Source organism: Seriola dumerili, unplaced genomic scaffold (genome assembly GCF_002260705.1).
Source record: "Seriola dumerili isolate Sdu_G_001 unplaced genomic scaffold, Sdu_1.0 BDQW01000219.1, whole genome shotgun sequence".
NCBI lineage: Eukaryota > Metazoa > Chordata > Actinopteri > Carangiformes > Carangidae > Seriola > Seriola dumerili.
In genome coordinates this window covers 6,574,752-6,597,482 of record NW_019174474.1, presented here as the reverse complement: position 1 = coordinate 6,597,482, position 22,731 = coordinate 6,574,752, and the positions used below count along the sequence as shown (strand labels likewise).

The 22,731-nt window shown below is 41.5% G+C and overlaps 2 protein-coding genes across 4 annotated transcripts; one reads left to right on the top strand and one right to left on the bottom strand.

Annotated features, from left to right (window-relative positions):
* The first annotated feature begins 1,336 nt into the window (after positions 1-1,336).
* bhlhe41 (basic helix-loop-helix family member e41) lies at positions 1,337-5,319 on the top strand. 2 transcript variants are annotated; one of them, XM_022754445.1, is made up of 5 exons: positions 1,337-1,671; positions 1,766-1,832; positions 1,960-2,067; positions 2,177-2,288; positions 2,643-5,319. In XM_022754445.1, exons 1-5 carry the CDS (start codon positions 1,610-1,612, stop codon positions 3,584-3,586), a joined length of 1,293 nt encoding a protein of 430 aa, XP_022610166.1. In that variant the 5' UTR covers positions 1,337-1,609; the 3' UTR covers positions 3,587-5,319. The 2 variants fall into 2 exon arrangements, with proteins under 2 accessions (XP_022610166.1, XP_022610165.1); XM_022754444.1 differs by having other exon boundaries at positions 1,957-2,067.
* Positions 5,320-6,624: 1,305 nt separating this feature from the next.
* On the bottom strand, positions 6,625-21,096 carry LOC111228454 (ras association domain-containing protein 8-like). Of its 2 annotated transcripts, none has more exons than XM_022754333.1 (6): positions 20,757-21,096; positions 15,085-15,286; positions 12,790-13,589; positions 12,386-12,583; positions 10,846-10,990; positions 6,625-8,562 (listed from the first exon to the last, which is right to left on the bottom strand). In XM_022754333.1, exons 2-6 carry the CDS (start codon positions 15,185-15,187, stop codon positions 8,441-8,443), a joined length of 1,368 nt encoding a protein of 455 aa, XP_022610054.1. In that variant the 5' UTR covers positions 15,188-15,286; positions 20,757-21,096; the 3' UTR covers positions 6,625-8,440. The 2 variants fall into 2 exon arrangements, with proteins under 2 accessions (XP_022610054.1, XP_022610055.1); XM_022754334.1 differs by having other exon boundaries at positions 12,796-13,589.
* Between the last annotated feature and the right edge of the window lie 1,635 nt (positions 21,097-22,731).

Below are 22,731 nucleotides of genomic sequence, written 5' to 3'. Positions count from 1 at the left end.
GCCACATATAGAGCAGGCAGCATACTGTGGAGGAAAGGAAGAGGAGGGAAGGGAGGGGGCAGGAAGACACAAAGGGGTATTCCAACACACGACAGTGAGATGATTTCACTTGTAGTCACATTAAAGACAAGAAAGGGAAAGTACAGAGGTAAATCAGCAGGTATGAGTTAATGAAAAGCCAGAGCAGAGGAGGTCACACTTCATTTGAGATCAGGAGTGATTGGATCATTCTTTGTCAGCAGTGTTACACAAGAGAGCCATATGCTGCCAGCCAGAAAAAGTCACATGACTTACAGGAAGAAGTAATGTGATAATAAGGCATGTGAGAGGCTCAGATTTGGATGTTTTTGAACACTTTAATGTCCGCAAGAGGGTAACAGGTGTCACGTAATATCAGATTAACTTGCTGGAGACATTTATATAATGTTTGTAATTTGCATAACCTATATTTGGATGGAAAGATCCAGACCTTGCTTACTTTTATCATCAGTGAATATAGTAAACACATCACGAATTGAGTGACATTGAATTATTTTTGTAAAATCTGATTATTCTTTAGATAATAGTAATTGTTTTAGGAGATCATACAAAGTCAGAAAACTCCATTAGAATTTTTCCCGCCAATCTCTGTCACATTGTTATTAATTATTATTATTATTATTATCATCATTATCATCATCATCATCATCATCATCATTTTATTATTAGTCAAAGACACTCAGATGAAGGTAACAGAGCAGCGGCCATGCTGAGATTAATAAAGAACAGAGATGCACGTGTTTGAGCACACAGCTGGGCCGGTGCCATGGTTACTGACAACGCAGCTTTGGACGACTGGAGATGTATGAGTAGGTTACCCTGCCCTGCTCCGGGCAATAACACAAACTGAGAGGCGCGCACGAAAGCGCACACACCTTGAGTGTTTGAAAGAGATCGCCTAATTGACGCTAATTCACATTAACATCTGTGTTTTCACTAAAGATTTGCGTGCACGTTATTTGAGCTCAGTTTTTCTCTAAATAAAATTTGATTTTTTTTTGTGAGCAGTTGAAAAACTGTTAATTTCTGTCTAATTAGCCTGTTTATCTCACTAGAACAGCCTGTCCGCTCACTTATCAGCCCGCACTTGTTACAGCAGCACGAGCTGGAGCAGCGAAGTTTTGGAGACCATGTTCGATGCACAAACGCTGCTGTGGTGAACTCATGCTTCTGTGGATTATTAGTCTGTCTCTCTTCACGCCTTTTACTCTGCTACATTCTGCGCATGAATCACGTTTCAGCAACCAGGTCAGCGTCGTTTGGTCTACATCGCTGTAGGAACAGCGGCTGTAACACAGAGAAGGTCTAATTACCGGACTTTGTGCTGGTGCAGGCTACACGTGAGTCGGAAGCTGTTCCCCACCGGAGGCGCGCGTGCGCTCTAACCACAGCACCGACGGCTTTTGCAAAGTGGCTGCTCGGGGAACTATAGACATCAGTCTGAAGCGCAGCTCCACTGGAGGACACGCACTGTGCATCAACTCCCCTCAGCCGTCCGTGTGTGTGGGTCGTAGGATAACAAACATTCCCCAAAGAAGCTCAGGAGCGGATAACCAGCAGCAGAGAAGTGATGGATGAAAGAATACCGCATTTACAGGACAGGCAGTTCATGGAGCACGCAGATTTCTTGGGGTGAGTGTCGCTTTTGGCAAACTCTGTCAAACTATGTCTAATAAACTGCTCTGACAGCCTGCTGAATAATCGGACACTTTCCTCTTTACTTCAGGGTGGATTACCCCTCTCTCTACATGTGCAAATCCAAAAGAGGAATAAAACGAGAGGATGGTGGGAAGGTGAGCGCGGTTTCTTTTAGGAATCCTAAAATCCAGTTTAAACTTACGCACAATTCATATGTTTTATACTGAAACTTTTTACTTGCTCTGTTTGAATACAATAAACGTTTGTCTTTTTTGCCAGCAGGACGCATACAAGTTACCACACCGGTTGATAGAGAAGAAGAGGAGAGACAGAATCAACGAATGTATCGGGCAGCTGAAGGATTTGTTACCCGAACATCTGAAGCTGTCGGTGAGATCACGGCATTAAAAAAAAAAAAGTTTTCACGTGCTTAACGATCCTGGTTTTACATGACAGAGATCTCGTAAACAGCCAACTGCACCTTTGTTTTTCTCCATAGACGCTCGGGCATTTGGAGAAAGCAGTTGTCCTGGAGTTAACATTGAAACATTTAAACGCACTGACGGCTGTCACCGAGCAGCAGCACCAAAAGATCATTGCTTTGCAGAATGGTAAGATGAACAATCACGAGGTTAACAGACAAGTTTTTATAACTGGATTTGCATTAGCCTGTTAAACTGGTGAGAATACATGAAAGTTTATTAATGTCTATATAGAGAAAGGCTGTGTTTGCAATAGCAGAATTAAACAAATACAATGTGTGCAGTGGACGATGCGCATTTTGAAAGTACAACTGATAAATAAAACTCCTTATTTCTATATAGAAGATGATCTGTTCACTTTGTTAATATGCAGACATGCAAACGTGCTGCTGATAAGCGTCCGCCTGATCTTGTCATTGACTTATGATGAGCTACACCTTACAGAGTAATGCCCTGTTAATCTTTGAACTGCATGTCTCGCAGGGGACCGGTCCATGAAATCCTCCATTCATGCAGATCTGGATGCGTTCCACTCCGGGTTCCAGGCCTGTGCCAAAGAGGTCCTGCAGTACCTGAGTCAGTTTGAGAACTGGACGACACGAGAGCAGAGGTGCGCGCAGCTCATCAACCACCTTCACAAGGTGCTGGCGCAGTTCCAGCCCGGCGCGCCGCCGATCCAGCACCAGCTACCCGCCGGGGACGCACAGGATGGGCAGAAAACTGACAGTCAAGCCAACTGTGTCCCGGTCATCCAGAGGACCCAAGGCGGGGAGCTTAACGAGAATGACACAGACACGGACAGTGGATACGGGGGCGAGGCTGAGAAGAGCGATGGCAAAGATAAAGAATGTGAGCGCAATAAGACGCAGGGACCAAAGGCAGTGAAGATTAAGCAGGAGTTTGGAGATGAACGCGCTGCCAAAAAACCAAAGATGAACTGGTCTGGGAACGGGTTAGGGGGCGCAGACCCCACCAGGCCTGATCTGGCGTTAATGAACTCTTTGATGGGAATAAGCAGTGTTGGACAGCAGACACCAATTTGCATGCCTTTCTACTTCATCAACCCCTCAGCCGCGGCGTCTTACATGCCTTTGTTCGATAAAAGCAACATTGAAAAGTACATGTACCCAGCGGCTGCCGCTCTTGCGTCCCCTTTCCCCTGGCTTTACCCTGCACACGCGTCAGCAGCGGCGGCCGCGGCAGCTGCTGCCGCTTTCCCCGGCTTGTCTGCGCACTTTGGAGCCTCCTCTCAGTCCAAGGACTCCCACTCTCCAGACAGCGAGGGGTCACAGGAGGCTGAGACAAGCTCACCTGAGGAGCGTGAGGAAAGTCTCGCGAGTGACGACGGGGAGGGTGACGTAGGTGATACGTCCCAGGAGAACAAGAGCACCCCAGCTGATCCGTTTTCTGCTTGTCCAACGAGCTAATTTGTCTGTGTTACCTTTCTGTGCATTCTGCTGAGAAATTGATGTATATTCATTTTTTAAAATTAGGCTAGTTTTAAAGCGAGGTTTCACAGAAAGTGAGTTTCTCGTGTACAAGATCTTTGCGAAACAGGGGACAGTTGTGACGGCGCGTGCCTTTTGCACTATGCTAGATTAATCAATCTGAATGATTATCGACAATGATTGACACTAGTACACGACTGTGTTGTGCTGGAGTTAGTTTTTTATCCTCTTTGATAAAATATTTTGAAATGGCAGCATTGGTGCCAAAAACTTTGAGTACTATACCAGTGGGCAATATCCCAATCAGCGAGTCTCTTTGGATGTATGAAGTTGCAACTGACCTCTGCCAAGGTTATAAAGAGCCTGGCTGACTCTGACTGTAAATATGATTACCTGGAGGACAGTCGGATTCATTAATATGTAAATGTGCACTAAATGGGCCTATAAAAGAAGTGCTCCTGGAAGTGTAACGCCTACAGTACCTCATCCCCAACTTTGCACGGGGTAGGCTTATTACTGTCCCTCACACACACACACACACACACACACACACACACACACACACACACACACACACACACACACCAGCTACTTTAACAATCACACATTGACAATAATGAGATAAATGGAGAGATATTGTGCCAGATTTCCTTCATCTCACCTTTACAAATCTTCAGTTTGCTCTGGTTTCCTTTACTTGTTTGTATGTTGTGAGGAAAAACAAAACAAATAAAAAGAAAAAAAACAATCATAAAGAAGAAACCTTGCATTCACAAGGGGCTGCTTGACCAGCATATTGTACATCCCCTGAATGAGGCATTTCTGCACAGAGATGCAGTGACCTTCTGTACCTCCAGAAAACATTGTAGGATAGCACCTTATAGATCTTTGATATTGAATGTACCTGTATTTTCCCAGCTGTTAAAGTTTGTACGTAGGATGATCTTTACTCTTTGAGACGTAAAGTGCACTTTTTTCTGCTTCGACTCCCCCCCAGCAGTCACCTTATCATTTTGAAAGTCAATCACTGTAGGTCTCTTTGAACCCTTTTAATGTACTGAGTTGTCTTGAAATTAAAAAAAAAAAAAAAAAAAAAAAATGTAACGTCAATTTAAAAGAGGGAGCAGAGACACAGGATGCTTCATGATGATTCATGCAGTAAAGTGGTGATCAAGTCATTTTAACAAAAACACTGCTCATTTCTTGCTCTGTCACGGCAAAATTATTCAAATCGTAATCAGATGTGAAAACCTCTGCACCCCATTACACGCCAGCCTATCCCTGATTCTGTGTTATATGCTATCATTATGTAAAACCTTGCTTTTCCAATATCTGACAAAGGTGGGAAAGAAGCCGATCAGTTATGATCTTTAACTTTACCTTGGCCTGTTTTCTAAGAGATTAATTCCTGCAAGTGTAGTGTTGTTCAGCTTTTTTAAGTTTCACACGTGACTGAATAAACAGATGATTTTCATGGTATTTTGCATACATGACATTGCTTTTGTAGTTTTCTTCAGCTGGTTTTGCCTCAAAATCTGTTATCAACTGTTATATAAAGTGGCATGTGTGTCTGTAAATAGTTTTTGTGAATATACCATAAAGTATACATGTCTATGTCAATGTTGTAGAAGTCTATGGATTTTTTTAAAGATTTAACTGAGCAACTGTTGCACATTTCGTTAATGCTTTACACATATGCTGTTCTAAATTATTGCTGATGAGTTGTAAAATAAATCTCAAAAACTAAACTCTGCAGGCTTCTTCTTATTTAACTCAAAGTCCATGTTTATAGTCTCACATTATCAAAATACAGTACAGTACAGCTTCAGAGTGAATCTGTTCCAACAAATACCTACACGTCATTTTAAGGTCATGGGAAACAATACACACTGTAAGACGGCAAGTTATGTGTGCAAAAGACAAATAGTTCAGAATTACAGTATTGCTAATTGTTCATGAAAAACAATACTGGAAGTGCAGTAGATGAATCGTATTGTTACTAACACTTAATCAGCTGACAGGTCACAACGGAGGAATGTACAGTAAGCCAAGGCTTTAAACAAATGTCATGTGATAAAAGGATGATGAAGTGAGATTACCCTCAGTCTGTACAGGCTGTTGAAAAACAAGGGGCCTCCTCCCAACTAGTCAAAAGCTTTAAGCAGGATCAAATCCAGTCTTTGTTGTTGCCATTAACTGGTTTACTGCAATATTATTTTCATCTTCATAAATAATTCCATCACTCCTGATTTTGTGCTTTCTAGTGAACTATATATAAATCCAATTAGTGCCAATTTCCTGCTTTCAAGGTTTGGGAATAGTATGCATGTTGCCTTATGGTGCAGTGATGGAACAAGTCCTGCAGTCTTTTAAACTTCACTTTTTTATCACTCAACTCACATTTTTGATAAACTTCTTTCAGTATCTTCATTCACCAGAGGGTAACTCTTGAGAGCAAGCGTGTTTTTTTCTATTATTATTTCTTATTTCACCAGAAACCATCCTCTTATAAACCTTATATGAAGTTGCCTTCTTAATTAACCGGGTGAATGTGCATTTTATACACTGACAACATTTCTTATCGGTTCATTCTTTCTTTTATGGGGAAAAAAAAGTACTTTTTCCTTCATTCTCTCCCAGCCATGTTGTGTCCACGTCTCTGTCATTACTGAGCGAATATTGCCATCTACTGGTGGAAAGCATGGAAAACATTTAGAGGCCATACTGTACAAGACAGTTACAAAGTCATTCCAGTTCACAGGCGAATACCCTAAGTTAACACGAGCACCAGTTGTAACGCATCTAATTTTTGTCAGATGGTTTATTGAATCATGCAATCCAAGTCATATCAGCAGCCAGATACAGCCGTACATCTGTCAACACTGTGCAGTACATTAAGGCAGGAAAAAAATAAAAACAGGTTATGTACAGTCAACATCTTAAAGAGTTCTCTAAAACATACACAGTTGTAAACAGCGACCACAGCTATCCCAGGGTGGAAAAATGCACACAAGTGGTTTTTTTTTTTTTTTTTTTTTTTTTTAAAGGGAAAATCCACCTTAATCTATAGACAATCACAGACAAGTTGAAACCTAATCATTTTAAAACAGGTTTCTCGTTAAACTGAAAAGCAGAGACACACTGTGCAGACCACGTGTTTGTGTGTTTTTGTAGACAGTGAATGTTACAGGGTGGACTTCCCCTCAGCATCACATCAACTGTTCATTCTTGGTTGACAGCACTGATCCAAACTACAGTATACAGTATGTGTTGCATGACTGGAAATAAATCAGATTAAATGTGAATGTATTTTACAGCACATAGTATCATGGTGACAATAATACAGTAGCAAAGTGGAAAACACTCTGGATAACATTCTCTCCACTGACATTTCTACAAAACACTTGACGGATAAAAGATAATTATAGTTTCCTCTTTGTTGCTGCTCTACTGCCATTTCTCTCTCAGCAATGTGGCACTAAAACATCTAACAACATTTTAACTAAACTGACTATGATCATTGCTTCAATGTCTCTGCTAAAGCTCTACTGTACATTACGTGAATACACCAACTGTGGAATGAATATAAGGCACTTTGATGTGATTAGCAGCTGAACTACAACCTAAGAGGGGCTTCATATCTTGGCTATTCTGACTGCACAGCCCACCACACAGACAGACACATATGTCTCTTTAATCACTAACTCACTCATACACATACACACTGTAGCTGTAGCTATTCATCGTATTATCACATGCCACCTTTTTAGAGTCAACTCACTGATTTACTGCACTGTGGATGCTCTGCACATCCTCATATGGCTATATTGACATCACAATCATGCAACAAGACCTGCTATTCTTTGGCCACCAATCCTTACAGAAAAACAAGCGTAATACATTTGGCAAGAAAGATTCTGTTTAGTCATTTAACAACAATAACGACAAAAAAAAAAAAAAAAAAAAAAAAAAAAAAAAAACAGCTTAAGATGATATCGAACACTGTTTCATTAGGCAGATATTACTGCGGGAATGAGGGCACTGCATTTTCATAACTGTGAATGCACCGCTTTGTAATAAAATATAACACTAAATTCACTAAATAAAGCTGAAAAGTAAGAAAAAATTTACAGTAAGCCATCATTTTGGTACATACAGACAGTAACATTCTTCAGTAACAAAACTATTAACCATTTGTGCATAGTTTTAACATGAACAGACAGTCAGAGCTACAGGAATAGATTCTGATATGCAAAATGATCGATTCTAGACAGTTTCACTAGAGACACAAGAGGATCCTTCATTACTTATACAAGAACCAGTCATTATGCCGGATAAAATGTATTCACTGCAGATATAGGATATGATTTCAAAGATATAGAGTTCATAGATTCACATACCAAGATTCTCAATAATACTGTTCAAAAGGCAATCATTTTGAATCGTGATGTTTGTGAGAAAACAATACAAATCATTCAGCAGGTACTGAAGTGAGAGTAAAAGTACATTAAGTGGATATGAATGAAGTCCACACCAGCCTGATGTTTAGAAAGTCCTGACATGTTCAGACTGTGCTGCTGTGTTTTTCCTTCATGTCATAACTTCTAGCTATCTTACATTACCAACAAGTGCTCATGACTTCCATTTCAACATCAACATTGTTCCTTCACTATTTGAGTCTTCACACTCAAGGCTGCCAGGTAATTGAAACAACAGTGCATAGTAGTGTGCTACTGAGGTATCCTGTACTAAGATATCCACATATACATGGGTTCTGGAGTGACGTGGGCTCTGGAAGGGAGACTGGATGCGTTCCTTCCATTCAGGACTGTCTCACACATAGATCCCCTCTGGGTTCAGGCCAGAACTGAGAGGGCTGTGGAGGACCCGGAGGTGACTGGACATCGGGTGGGACGACACAGGGCGCTTCAGTGAGCCAGAGAGGGGGACTAAATCTGAGAAGAAAACATGTGAAAAGAAAGAAAATTGGAAACAATACTCTGAATGTAAACTCCATTCACCGATGAAGACAGTAAGATCCGAACTCCTCTTTAAAAAGGTCAAGAATAAACTTTTGTGCTTAAATGTATTTCTGTGATTTGGTGACAAAGATTTACAATTAACATTTCCACAGAGAGATTTTTTTTTAATTATTGAATTTACCTTCTTTTTAAATGTGCCTTATTTATTTAAGTTCATAAAAAGTACAAAATAGAGTCCAGTGTATGCTGCATGATATCTATCTGCTTTGGTGCCACCAGGGGTAGCTGCTGAGCCGTGCAGCAAATTAGCAGATGCAGTGAATTTTATGGCTCAGCAGAAAAGGTCCTGCTGATTTGACACACATGAACTGGAGACGGTTAATAGAAGGACATGAACACTCAGTTCAATACTTTTCATATTGAAAACCATTACCATGTAGTTTAATAAAGAACCCTATCACTTTAAACAATGTAATTTTGAAGTACATGCCATGCAGTAAGAACCTCTTTGGAGAGGTCAAATATTTAAGTTCGATTGAGATTCTGTTAACTGTTGTGTTAAGGATTTGAACCATAAATCAAATTATTCATGTGCAACCATTAACGCTCACTGATACCACTCTTTCACACATCCATGCATTTCATTTAGCAGTAGACTGGATTAAAGTTTTTCTCAAATTCAGGTCAAACATGAAATCCAGTATGTAGCACTTTATGAACATGAGTTCTTAAAAGCAGTGGACATGTGGAATACTAAATCATTCATAGGAGTGCTTGAAGATAGAGTTTTAACTTTTTTTCTTTTTTTTTTTGCACATCTGGAGTTTATGTGCTTGCAGGCCTTTTTTCTGTACATTTGGGTTCCAGCCTATAAATTTTGTTTTCCAAGTCCGGATATCCAGTTCTTTGCTTGCAAGCTTAATTTTACAAGCTGGTCTCACCTCAAACTTGTTTCTGAGAGTCAGCCTTAATTAGTACTCATGACTCATTATGGTGTTAGTACTATAGTACTGTAAAGTTTTTAATTAGCAGCTAGCCAATAGCTGCTAATGCGATGGGGACAGCCTGTGCTGTATTGTGACTACTCTCCCATTATTCAGTGCTCTTATGTGTCAGCTCTCTGCTGGTCTCCTGTAGGATGACAGAGCTTCACAGAAACTGCTGAGCTTGTGATACAGGGACAACCTGATGGAAGAAGTGAAGGATAGACAGAGACCGTACAGTGATTGAATGACGCCAGGTCTGCCTGTATCCAGGCAGCTGTTGGCATGGAGACTATAATTGCCACTGGAGTGGGTAAAAACTAATACTGTACTCTTACTACCCCCGCCCCCTCTTCATTTTCTCTATCACAATCTTTCTCACACACATGCAGACACACACACACTTGAACTCTGAGCTGAGTCATTTCCTCTCAGCGGGCTGTCAAGACATGAGGTAGAAAAATAATAAGTGCCTTTTTCGAACAAAATGACTTTACTAATTCACAGGCAAATGGCACTTCATGTACTTTAAAAAAAAAAAAGAAGTCATCTGTCACCTGTGAATGGCAACTGAAGAGCATCGTTTATCCTGAGACAACCTGCACTCTGACATATGATTAAGTCGTGATGGTTTGAGTCAAATCAGTTCAGATCAGTTAGAGCTAACTGACCCTAATGTCGACTACATACTGTGCCTTCAAAGTCAGTTCCCTCTTCATCATTTATGTCTGCAGCAGCAGATACCTTGGTAAATAAGACCATTAGACAGCTACAACTTATTCAGAACGCTGCTCCTCGGGTTCTTCCTACAGTTCTCAGGTCTTTGCACTGGCTTCCAGTCAGATACAGAGTTGACTTCAAAGTTTTACGTATTGTCCATAAGTCACTTTCAGAAATGTTCCATGCATATGAGCCCCATTGGTCTCTAAGATCTGCAGGAGCTGGTCAGTTAGTGGTGCCTAGAGTTAAAACTAAACAGGGTGAAATGGCTTTCAGCCACTATGCTGCCCACTGCTGGAACCACTGGAGATCAAATCTGCCCAGACTAACTGGCTTTAAAAAGAAACTAAAACTGCTCAATTTTCCTCTGCCTTCATCTAAATTTTAATCTTGCACTTTGATGAGATATTACCTAATCTGCGTTTTTACACTGTTTTCTTATTGTGCCTTATGCTTCTTTTATTTCTGTTAAGCACATCGAATGACCTCTGTGTATGATAATGTGCTATACAAGGAAGATCTTCATTTAGTGTTTAGAACAAAATGACATTACCTATACCATGACTACTGTGGCCACTTTCATCCTCAGCGGGTTCTGCAGGCAGCACTGTGACTTTGGTTCCCGTCTGCTTGATGAACTGCTGCAGGTTAACTTGCCTCAGCTCCTTGGTCAGCTGCTCCAGCTCGTGCTGCATGTCCTTCAATTAAACAGCAACAAGAGAAAGCGATTCGTCAGGAAACAGTAAAGCAAACCAGCAGCTCGAAACCGACTTCTGCAGGCACAGATTATATGAGACTGTGTTTGAGTATTTGAGTCCAGGCAGAAGCAATATTACTTTAACGCCTCGCGTGCTTTGTCAGTCTCAGTTATTATTAAACAGGATATAACATATATGAGTGGGAGACAGAGTAAGTACTCAAGGCTGACACTCATAGTCCTAAATGACATACACTTTTCATAACCCAAGGTTTTGTTTATTAACACATTATTTGTCACATTAAAAAAACACTAGTTAAGCATTTTTTTTATTTTTCTAACTGAAGCAACCCATTTTACATAGCAAACAAATCAGACTATTACTCAGGTTTTGTGAGCTTATTTTTTGTGATATTCTACTGATTCTAAACAATCACTTAAAAATGTCCTTCACAGATTTAGCATTGCACTCCTACAACACCGTCAGATTCATGACAGTTAAAAAAGATTCAGAACAGATGCAGCAGAATATGTTGATATATGTTGTCTTTTTATTCCGCACATGGCGCCTACATGACACACAATTTCAAGTCACCTACTCATTCACAGTTCAATTGAAGATTCAGGTGTGTAATGGTATCAGTAGCTAAAATAGCCTTCAAACAGAGATAAGGAGTGAGCTACAGAGGTCTGGTAATTTTTTTCATTTTCAAACTTATCTTATCTTCTTAGTCTTCAGATCTAACCAATGCTAAGTGGCATCACTTAGACAATATAGCAGACAATTTATCAGACACAAAAGGCAAGACCTGTAAACCTTGATGTACATTAAAAAAAAGAGAGTTCCCCTTAAAAGGACCAGTGTGTAGGATTTAGTGGCATCTAGCAGTGAGGTTGCAGATTGCAACCAACGGAACACCCCTCCCCTCACCCCTCCCTTTCCAGTTATGTAGGAGAAACTGTCAGGTAATGTAAAAACATGAAAGGCCCTCTCTGGAGCCAATGTTTGCTTTGTCCATTCTGGGCTCCTGGATAAATATGGCAGGCTCTGTGGAAGAGGTCCTGCTCCCTATGTAGATATGAAGGGTTCATTTAAGGCTGATGAAAACACAGTGATTTGTAGTTACAACTGGGTGATGAGACACTAATGAAAACATAATTATGAATAATATAGTCCATTTCAGCCCATGGATCCCCCTAAATCATACACACTGGCCCTTTTAACTGGCAGCGATTCAGCATCACGGTGAGGGATGATTCAGTTGGACAGATGCTTAAATGCATTCTTGCTGAAGGATGGTCTCCCTTATCACTGCATCACCCTGCAGCACTATTTTGTTAAAAAAAAAAAAAAAACCTCACAGTAGTGAAAAATAGGCGCTCGAATGCATCTCACCTGCAGTTTTTTGCTGCTTTGTCCAAGGGACCTGTCCACAGCTCTGCAGCTGCTCTCCAGCTGGACGGCCTGTCTCTCCTGGGCTTTCAGCTCCGCTTTAACCCTGAGGACCTGAGCCCGGGCCTCTGCCTCACTGACCCACTGGGTCTCCTGCCGCTCCCTCTGCAGCCGCTCCTCTTCCAGACCTGCCTCCACACCCTGATGGGACAACGAGACAAACAGCTAAGGACAAAGAGGAAAACTACACAATATACAAACACAACTAGAATGGCTGGTAATAGCTAAACTATGATGAAAAAGAAACAACTATTCTTTGATTGTTGGGTGGTTGTATTTATCTTTTCCCAAAACTTTCAACAAAAATGCAATTTTTTAATCCCAAAAATCTCCCACAGATAGCACACCTGTACCATTGCCAGCTTTTCTTCAATCTCCAGTTCACAGCCCTGCAGGCGTCCTCGTAGCTCCTGTAGTCTTTCCTCCAGCTGCCTCTCACTCTCTAGCTCAATCTGCAGCTCAGTGGCCCAAAACTCCTCCTCCTCCATCTCCACCTCATTCTTCCTCAGGTGCTTCTCCAGCCTCAGGATCTCCTCTATCAGCCCTCCTCCTGCACCTGGGTCCCCGATGCACCCTCCGCCTCGCCCCCCTCTCCCCTCAGCCCAGGCTTGCAGCTCAGCCTCATAAGCCTCCAGCTTCTTCTCCAGCACATTGAGAGTCTCTCTCTGTATACCGACCAATCTGACCAGATCTTCCATGCGGCAGGCCCACAGGCCAGGAGAGGAGGTCCCGATGGCTGGTCCTCCATGGTGGTGAGTCCCACCGTTTCCCAGGAGAAGTCTTCGTTTAGCCTCAGCCTCCCCGATCCGCCCCCCGCTCAGTATCTCCCTGAGGCCTCTGGGAGCGCCGGTGAACGTGAGAGACTTGCGGCGCGGTTCGCGGCGGCGGAGGGAGCGATCGTTGGGATGACGAAGCTTCGCAAGAGGAGGGAGGCTCTGCCGATGCAGCCCGCGTTCAGGTCCCCTGAGAGTGGGTCCTTCTGAGGGGGGTCGTTCAGTCAAGGAGGGGCCTGTGCGATGCAGGATCAGCTGGACATCACCAGCATACTGGCCCCAGGTGTTCAAAGAAACCACAGGGCTCTCATGAGGGGCTAGGTGACGCTCGCTGTCCCGCCATTTTTCTACCAGAGTGTATCTCCCAGTGCGACCTGTAAACATCAACAGCACACTTTGGAAAAAAATGTGACTTCAAACTGATTCTGACTGTATCTAAAACTGCTTTAAGCCATTTTGACCACTAGGCGGTAGAAAGACACACATGAAACACGGCCATGATGTTCTAGCAGCCTATGGAACTGTTAGGATAACATGTCGGCACACAACTGTCCTCTTAAATATTCAGCAGACACAGAGCAACATTATCGTCACATTGGTGTCATGTTTCATCATTTTTCCACCTCAAAGTTGAAAAGTTAAAATTTCAAGCAGCTGGTCTGAGTGTGGTTTCTTACAGTGGTTTTATAAATGAGATGAGAGCATTAAGTCTCAACCATACAGTAAAAAATGCAGGCTGGAGAACAGAACTGTCAGCCACAGGAGTAGAAAAGCTAGATCTACAGTGTTGCGGTGATTCGATGTTTATCACAAATAATTTGCTCGATGCTGTTTAGAGAAACCTAAACACAACACTTATAGTAGTGTGTAGACAGAAACACTTGTAAAATGCCATAGCACCACATCAATGTTGACTTCACATGGTGTATATGTTTTTAATATAAAAAATAAAAAAAAAGATAGAGGAGGGGGTTCAGAAGTGCTGCGTTCTCAGTTTGGCAGGAGAAAGAGGGATGAGTCAGACTTTCCCTCCTACTACCCTCCGCTTTGTGGGAAGTGATGTCAATTCAGTCTGCTCAAGTGCCCCCGTTCCTGAAGGAGCCATATGGGAAAAGGGGGGTGTGCGTAGATCCAAGAAAGAACCAATATAGCCTCTGAATATAACCCACTGAATCTCAGCAGGAGCTTAACATGTAGGCAGGAGACCCATTTTGGATATTTTTTTTTTAATTCTCCAAGTGTGAAGAAAATTGGGAAAGTTTACAGGAATGCTATGGAAGTGAATATCATATTAACGGATTTAATATTTTTGTTATTAGCAATTTGGTAAACTACTTTAAGATGGAGGTGAAGCTAAAGTGTGCTAAACAGTGAGGTTATCCTAGAGTCTCTGCAGGTTTCCTGCTGCTTCACCTGAAATTTCACCATCTCTCCGTCAGTGTGACACAGAGGATTCACTAACAGCAACAGGAATAGCCAGGTGACAAAAGTGGCACCTGATCATGAATCCAGAATTGTAATTTACTGTTCCCTGTGAAACTATGACAACACCACAAGAAGTACGCAATCGTCGGACTCAATTGTACATGATATTGTTCGCCAACTTATTTGTACTAGCCAACAACAAATGTCTTTAAATAGCAGTTTCCTGTTTTCACGAATTCTGCTGATTGATTGCTGTATGTAAGCCAGAAACACGACACAGGAAAAGTGCTCAAACTAAGACATCAATCTTGTAACTGGCGCATTGTATAACCTCAATCAACAACTAAGTTACTGCAATAAAAACAGATAGTAAGAAGTTCTTGAAGGTCTGAGGACAGCTTGTATCTGAAGTGTGCTTTTCTTTTAATATTTAAAATGATTTACCGATGGCCTGGGCCAGAGCAATCACCACTTCCTGGCACGTGGTTGCCTCAGTAACCCCACAGACGACCCTCTGGACTCCATCCACCCAGACCTTGAGCTCCATGTTGGGTCAGAAGCGAGGGGGCCGGTTGTGGTGTGTTGGCCCCGACATTATTGAAGGTTCCAGTGGTGCAGGGCAGTCGAAGCCCCTCTGGCTACTTCACTGGAGAGGAAACAAAAAGGAAAACAGGAAACGGTTAGTCCGGATGTGCTCAAGGCCAGGGTTATAATGCTCAGTCACCTTTAAGGACAAACAGTCCTGCCTTTGGTAATACCTACTAACACAAGTACTCAAATAAGTAGAAAACAGAAGGTACAGACAGGCTATTTTAGAAGTGGTTCAAGGTAAGGTAAGGATTCCCCAGTTGAGATTGGACAGCCAGACATGCCAGGATCAGCTGGCCATTACACTACTGCTGTTTTGTTCTTCTCTATGAATAGGTACATGTCTGTTGGGGGTGCAAAAAGAGTGTGCCAGCAGACATTCCCAAGCCCAGTTCCTGCTTTTGTACAAAAAATTACATGGAAGCAGTGAAGACAGAGCAGGAAGACAGACTCACTCAGTGACACAGAGCAGACGGGAACAGAGAGTGAAACAGAGAAGGCAGAAAATGTAATCTAAAAAAAAAAAAAAAAAAAAAAAAAAAAAAAAGAAGAAAAGGGAGAGTCAGAATCACAACATGAGAGTGGAGCTGACACAAGCAGAGCACTGTACTGGTCATTAGAGCAGGGAATATTATGATAGGTAAAAATACAATAATACAGTAAAGACGGGGGTGTATTCATGAGGTTTGTTTCCATTAAACTGACCACCGACCAATTTAAAGTTTGAAAAAAAGCATATATGCAGATATGAAATATGGTTACTCACATTACCAGACTTAGAAAGCACATGTTAAAAATGTGAAGGTTAAGTACTGACAGTGTATGAAAAACCCATTTAAAAGGAGCAGATCCTTCAAAACGTTCTTCAAGGACAGTGTACAGGGAGAGGATGAATGGCATCCCTCCAGATCTGTATCACTCTCCATGGATCTAACCTTCACTGCACCTACTCTACTGAGTCAAAAGGTCCTTTTGTTCACCAACCCCCCACCAATTACACCTCCCCCGGGCCACATATTCTCTATCCACCTTCACAAAGTCACCAGCCTGTCCTACCCACAACCCACTGATTTTCCAAATGTGGTAAAGACATTAGGCACAGCTGTAAGGCATTTGTAGAAAGAGACCACTGGAGATGCAACTACTGATTGTCTTCATTATTGATTATTCAATCTTTTTTGTTAAATCAATTGTCTACTTAATAAATAACAAATAAAAGGGTCAAAAATATCCATCACAAGTTCCTAAAGCCTAAATGACATCTTCAAATCCCTTGTTTTGCCTGAATAATAGTCCAAAACCCAAAAGTGTTACATAAACACAGAGACAAACAAAAAATCCTCACAGTTGAGGAACTAAAAAATAGCAAATGTTGGCATTCCTGCCAATTTTCAAGTGTGTTAAGCTTAGAAATGTCGTATTAATCCAGTGCGTACAGTCTGTGAATTTACATGTACTTGAGTGTCACTTTTATCGGTGGCCTGGCTCTCTATTCTTGGTGAATTCACAGCTGGTTGGAAAGTGCTTTTGTCCTTCATTCAGACTGCCCTTAAATGGCATTAAGAGCTGAAGGATAGAGAGGAACAGGAAAATAGTCAGACACATGCACAGCACGCTGCAAGATTTTTCTGCAGTGACCCAAAACACTGTCACCATTTTGTTTAACCCCCTTCTCTAGGGGGGGGTGAGGACTGAGTAGGTCTTGATGCAAAGCAGGCATAGCGGATCAGCCAGGGAAAACGTTTGGATACACTGGAGGGGGAAGGAGAAAGTTCTCTAAAAAAAATACTACCTATAACAACATTTTAAGACTAATGGCATCTGCATCAGAGGGAGGGATTTACAAAGACCAGTGCATGAATTGCTCTACACTGCACTGGCATTAGGGCAAAATGTATTTTTTTCCAATCAAATTCACAAATAATAACAAAAGAGACAAATATTCAATCAAAGCAGAACATTTCATGTGCAGTAAAGACAGAACAAACAGGCTGATTCAATGCCTCTTCCTTGCACAAGCTCAGGAAGACTCAGCGGGGCATTTACAAATGTCACTTGCTCTGGTCCGGACACGTAACATTTATTTTCATTAACATTAACCCAGAAAACCCAACTGATATTACAGGCACAGCGGTGTGGGGCGGAGTGCCATCCTGAGCTCTGGAAGCTCCATTCCTCTGGCCCGTCAAAGCCAAAGCCTGGGGAGATGCCCGCTCCCTGATCTGTGCAGGTCGTCGTATGCCAGAGGGGCATTTCATGAGGCTGAGGAGGGCTTAAATTCTTGTGAATTCTATCTAAGCTCAGTTCAGAGATGATCAACTGCAGCAAAACCTTAAACCCAGATGACTTGAGCGCCTGCCTTCATTTGTTTCAGACTTTCGGGCTCAAGATGTGTTCCTCTCTGAGCAGTGAGGTGTGTGAGCAGCACTGAGCAGCCTGCACGCCCACCTCCCCGGCTGCTGGTGACACTTTTCCAGGCCTACAGGAGCACACCGAGTTGGCAGGGAAAATGCCTCAACTGGCTGCTGGTGTAAACAACCTACCATATGCTCCTGTGGGGGCTCCAGCACGACCACATACACCATGAAGAAATACTGGAGGAGCCTTTCCTGTAGGAGCTTAAAAAAAAAAAAAAAGGTGCTGCCTCTTTTGGGGATTTACAGTCTGTCAAGCATCACAAACTGGCCCACAGATCATGCAGTTGAGCAGTTTGCTGAACAAGGGGGTATTTGGGGAAAACAAAATGGGCATTCATTACATTAAAACAAAACCAAGAGTTTCCTAAGCTTGACTCAGGAGAAAGTCTGTAGGGCAGCAACTGAACCAAGCTGAGACAAACGATCTCACAGGAAATCACTAACGTTCCACAAATACTACCTTCATGAACAGATGCTATTACACAATGCTTCTTGTTCTTATTGTTGACTATTGTTCACTGAGGTGGAAAACAATACATCCATTTCATGAAGCACGGAAGTTCAGGCATTGTAAGTTTGAAGGAATGTACTATATATATACACATAGCTAATGAAAACTAATAACTAATTAATCATAGAAGGCTACTCCCCCGCACTATTGTTAATTAAAAACAATAGGATACTTCTTACAGACTGGAACAACAGCAGTCTGTTGTAGTACTTAAACCTCCTTGCCTATTGCTAACCAAACTTTAATTCAAATTGCACTCCCTGTAGAGTAACATGTAATTACTAGCAATTTATACTCTGTTGTAATTGGTAACAGATCTGTTGTGAAATAGATCTCTGTGAGCAGCCAGGGACAGACGCTGGTTTATTGTGGAGGCACTGGTGGTAACTTGGTTGGTCCAAACTGGAGAAATCTTTTTCCTTCCTTTCAGTTCTTCCAGATTGTCATCGAGAGCTACAGCCCAGAATAATCCCTGAGCCTAGAGCATATTTGGGTGGCAACAGTATGCCATTACTGTAAGGATCGGACCCCTGCTGTTAAAAGTTAATGGTCTTGCGGTGGGAAAAAGATAAAGAAGTTCCTCATCACAAATATGCCAGCCCAGCCTGTATACAATACTCTCTGCAAATGTAAACATTACAGAACATGGCAAAGACTGTTGCCAGAGACGGGCCTTGATCCTGTGGAGTGGAAACTGATAACAACCTGGGTATGCATTCCTGGGCTGTGAGAATGCAACGGGCCATGACTAAGAGATAAGAAAGCTACGAGTCCGTCTGCTCTGTGATCTTGATGGCTATGCAGCATACTACAGCTATGCAATGACACTTCAATGAACTGCACCCAGTTTGAAATGGATAATCATGACAACACCAGCACACTGGAGTTTGCAATTTACTGAATAAATTAAATGAGCAATTGTTAAGATGACATTTCAGAAAAACTCAAAAGATTAAACCAAAGTTTCTATGAGTTTTCTACTGGTATCCCTTTTTATTTCTATTTTCTATAGTGTCAGCATCCTCTCAGGTAATTTAGTGTCTCAGCTGCATTAGTCTCTACACATCAATGAGACCTAACGCCTACAATAAAGATAACTGTCAATTTATATGCAATTAAGAGGTGAGATTATGCATTAACGAGAAAAAAGACAGTTGCAAAAAAAAAAGAAAAGTTTTTGAAAATGGTTTGTTGTAGCCCGACTACTTAAAGAACCAAAGTAACTCCATAACAGACAAAAAAGGAACAAGCATTGGCAAGCACTTTCTCAGAATTTTAAATCCAACTCCAAATTTGTACTCTTGCTCCAATCTGAAAACCGGGGTGTTTGGGATTAAACCCACATCCAGTCACACTACAAAAAAACACCCACAACTCCTGTGAGCCTTCCAGTGGCCCCTGCCCTGAAGCAAGACTCCCCCTTTCTCTCTCTGCCTGGCTGATATTAAACTATTAGGCACTAGAGCAGCCTCCCCTATTTGGGAGGTCAGTGCTGGCAGGATCTCGAACATCTGGACGGCACGTTCAGCCAGCAATAATGCCGCCTTTGTTCCCTTGCCATATTCACTGCTCACTAGCCAGCTTTGAAGAGCCAGCAGGGCAGGCAGCAGGCTCCTGCACTGGGGCAGAGGCACAGCGGGGCAACAAGAGGCCTCTGGCCAAGGTTTACATGTTACAGCGGTTTGTAAGACATCATCTGGTGTTGAATCACACTCCTGCATATGAGCATTTATAGAACTAAAATGGTTGTACAGCAGCAGCTGGAATTGCAGACGCACAAGAAAAGTGACACAACTTATTTATTTTTCCAGTCTGTACGTAGTTCTTTGCAGCCCGGTCTTCATGGTGCTATGACACCCTTAAACACAGCAAAGACCACTGAATTATATGATTCTATTTCTACACTACAGCAATCCTCAAAGATCACAAAGCATAAGGTTATGAGACATAAAACCTTGGCTGTGTGCAGCAACTCTACAGGTTGGTTCTGCAACACCTGGTGTGTGTTTCTGAGTTGAGAAGAAGACTTAGGCTTTAGATAGAATTAACTATATTGTTATATATATATATATATATGTTATTTTTCATGAATTCTGTTATAATTACTGATAAATAAATATTTCGGAGACCATTAGAGATTATGTTTACAGAAGATGCTCAACCTCATGAGAGACTGTTTTGTGAAAAGAGGGCAAAGCAACATTTTAAGTGAAGACTCTAAACATCTCGGCCCGTTTACCTCAGAATAGTACTGTCAGAATCAACCATAACACATAATGCTTTTAAGTGGTCTCATCTCGCCCACTGGCTGATAAAGACATAATTAAAAGAAGTATTTGCTTAATATTTCGGCACCGAACATCCTAGAAGACACAACACATTGGTGCCTTCGTTCATTAAAAGGCACCTCCACCTCATATAGTTGGGTGTCGAGTGGGACGAGGCTGGAGAAATGGCGATAATGGGCTGTAGTGGGCTCAGAGAGTAGCCGAACTATTCCACTACTGAAATGTTTCCGTTATCTCAGCCTCCTCCTCACAACTACAACGGGCTCATCTGCAGCACATCCTACTATAAGTAGATCCGTGTAATGGTCTTACCTTTACGGTGCAAACAGGATTCAACTCAGTGCTCCCAACCCGAAGTGAAGTTTAGGGGGAAAACACAGGTAAAGACGGGAATTCCGCAAAATGTTGTCCTTCTTCAGCATTGCCCAGTAAATCACTTCCAACGAACTGCGACAAAGTACCGCTCAGCTACTGGACACAAACACAGTACAAGGCTACGGACGCCTCTGAAAATAGATAATTGACGTTTTGATCCTCTGTCTGAAAGTTTGTGTCTGTCCCCTCTGTGCGCTGTAGTCTTTTGCGGTCTCACCAATAAGCTGCGGAAATTGCCCCTCTCCCCCGTTTCATTACCCCTGCTGGTAAATACATCGCATTGGAACTGGGACACCGCAAGGCATTGTGGACTGTTTAAAGCTGCAATACACTCTGAAGGGGGAGGCTACCTGCAGCCAACTTTTACACACCCCGGACATCTCAACAGTAGTACGAGAGTTTATAGACTCTTCTTTTCGATAAGATACTGACAGAAGGAGCCCCACCAAAAATACTTACACACGAAGTTATCAGCAGTGACTATGAGCAAGGCAGGGTAAATCTTGATATCAAAACTCTAATATATCATGAATATATATAATATAAAATGTATATTTAAGCCTATTTGATTGCTTTCCGGATGTCCCCCGAAACTTAATGTTAATTGCGGTCAGAATCCCATTGTAAAAGTGCAATAGTCAAAGTTGTTCATAAGAGATCTGTTTTCAGAGCAAAGAAAGAAGTAGTGCATTGCATTCATTCTAGGGTACTGCAGAATGATATATAATATAATAATATATTAACAATACTCCTGTGAAACGTAACTATACTAATACATGGCACAGTTACAACACACAAATATTAAAATAGCGAAAAAAAACACCACGCAATTGAAACAAGTAACATATTTCATATTATATAGGTATACCATAAAGACAAAGTGGGATATGTTCACTATTAGAGGAAGAACTAAAAAAGTGTCTGTCATGATGACCTAATTGGTTAGTAGGCTAATATAAAAATGATCCAAACACTTAATTTTAAAAAGCACTTACTAAATCTGGTAAAACAATTTTCGTTAGGCTACACACTATGAAAGAAATTAATGTAAACAGTCACTGTGGACTTAACAGTGGATTCACACAGGTGACAATGTAAAACAAATAGTGCTACTTCACCTGATACATTATTTATACCTGCATAAGCAAAAGATGTAGATGGAATAAAACATAGGCTACTGTATATTCAACTGATGGACCTTTAGTAATGGGACCATGTATAAATGAAGATTTACTGCCCTCTTGTGACAGAACAGAACTTCCTGTTGTAATAAAATGTCAGCTGGAACTGTCATGTCTCTTAACTATGGTCTTTTCTGCTGGGTTTCCAAGACCCAGGGGTGGTGTAATCAAAGGTTTAAGTGGTCTTACTCATCAAGTCTTGTTAAATCAGGATTACAGTTTTATCTTATCTTTATCAGTTTTAAGTCTCTCCTAAAGCTAGAAATATGAGGTTCATTTTATTTAAGTGAAATAATTATTATCATAACTGCCATTTTAATCTTTGGCAAATCAGTCTCAAAACTATGACTGAAGATATTTTTCACCGGAGAGATTTTAACTTGCCATAGATGGAGAACAGAGGTGTAACAAATAAAGTCAATGATGGCCTTTTTCCATTAAGTGTCACAGTACACTCTAGTGAGTCACAGTGTGTGCATGAATTTTAGCCCTTGTTAATGATTTTCTCACTGCTATGACACATCAAAATGCCTGCTGTGAAAAAAAAGAAAAGAAAGAAATCTATAGTTTTGTTAAATCCCACTGTTTTCCATACAGGATTACAAAATCTGTTTGTGGAAAATGAGGCAGGTTCAGTCTCTGGCATTTTAAGTAATTTAATACAAATATCTATATTTTTTTGTTTTGCATGTAATCACAAATCAATGCAGTAGGGCAAAGACACAGTGCAT

Excerpts from the sequence above, each read along its gene's own strand:
- bhlhe41 (XM_022754444.1), top strand. The coding sequence starts at position 1,610 with ATGGATGAAAGAATACCGCATTTACAGGACAGGCAGTTCATGGAGCAC. Across the intron at positions 1,833-1,956 it reads AACGAGAGGATGGTGGGAAG|CAGGACGCATACAAGTTACC; the intron begins GTGAGCGCGGTT and ends CTTTTTTGCCAG. Across the intron at positions 2,068-2,176 it reads CCGAACATCTGAAGCTGTCG|ACGCTCGGGCATTTGGAGAA; the intron begins GTGAGATCACGG and ends TTTTCTCCATAG.
- LOC111228454 (XM_022754333.1), bottom strand. The coding sequence starts at position 15,187 with ATGGAGCTCAAGGTCTGGGTGGATGGAGTCCAGAGGGTCGTCTGTGGG. Across the intron at positions 13,590-15,084 it reads TGCTCTGGCCCAGGCCATCG|GTCGCACTGGGAGATACACT; the intron begins GTAAATCATTTT and ends TGATGTTTACAG. Across the intron at positions 12,584-12,789 it reads AAAAGCTGGCAATGGTACAG|GGTGTGGAGGCAGGTCTGGA; the intron begins GTGTGCTATCTG and ends TTGTCCCATCAG.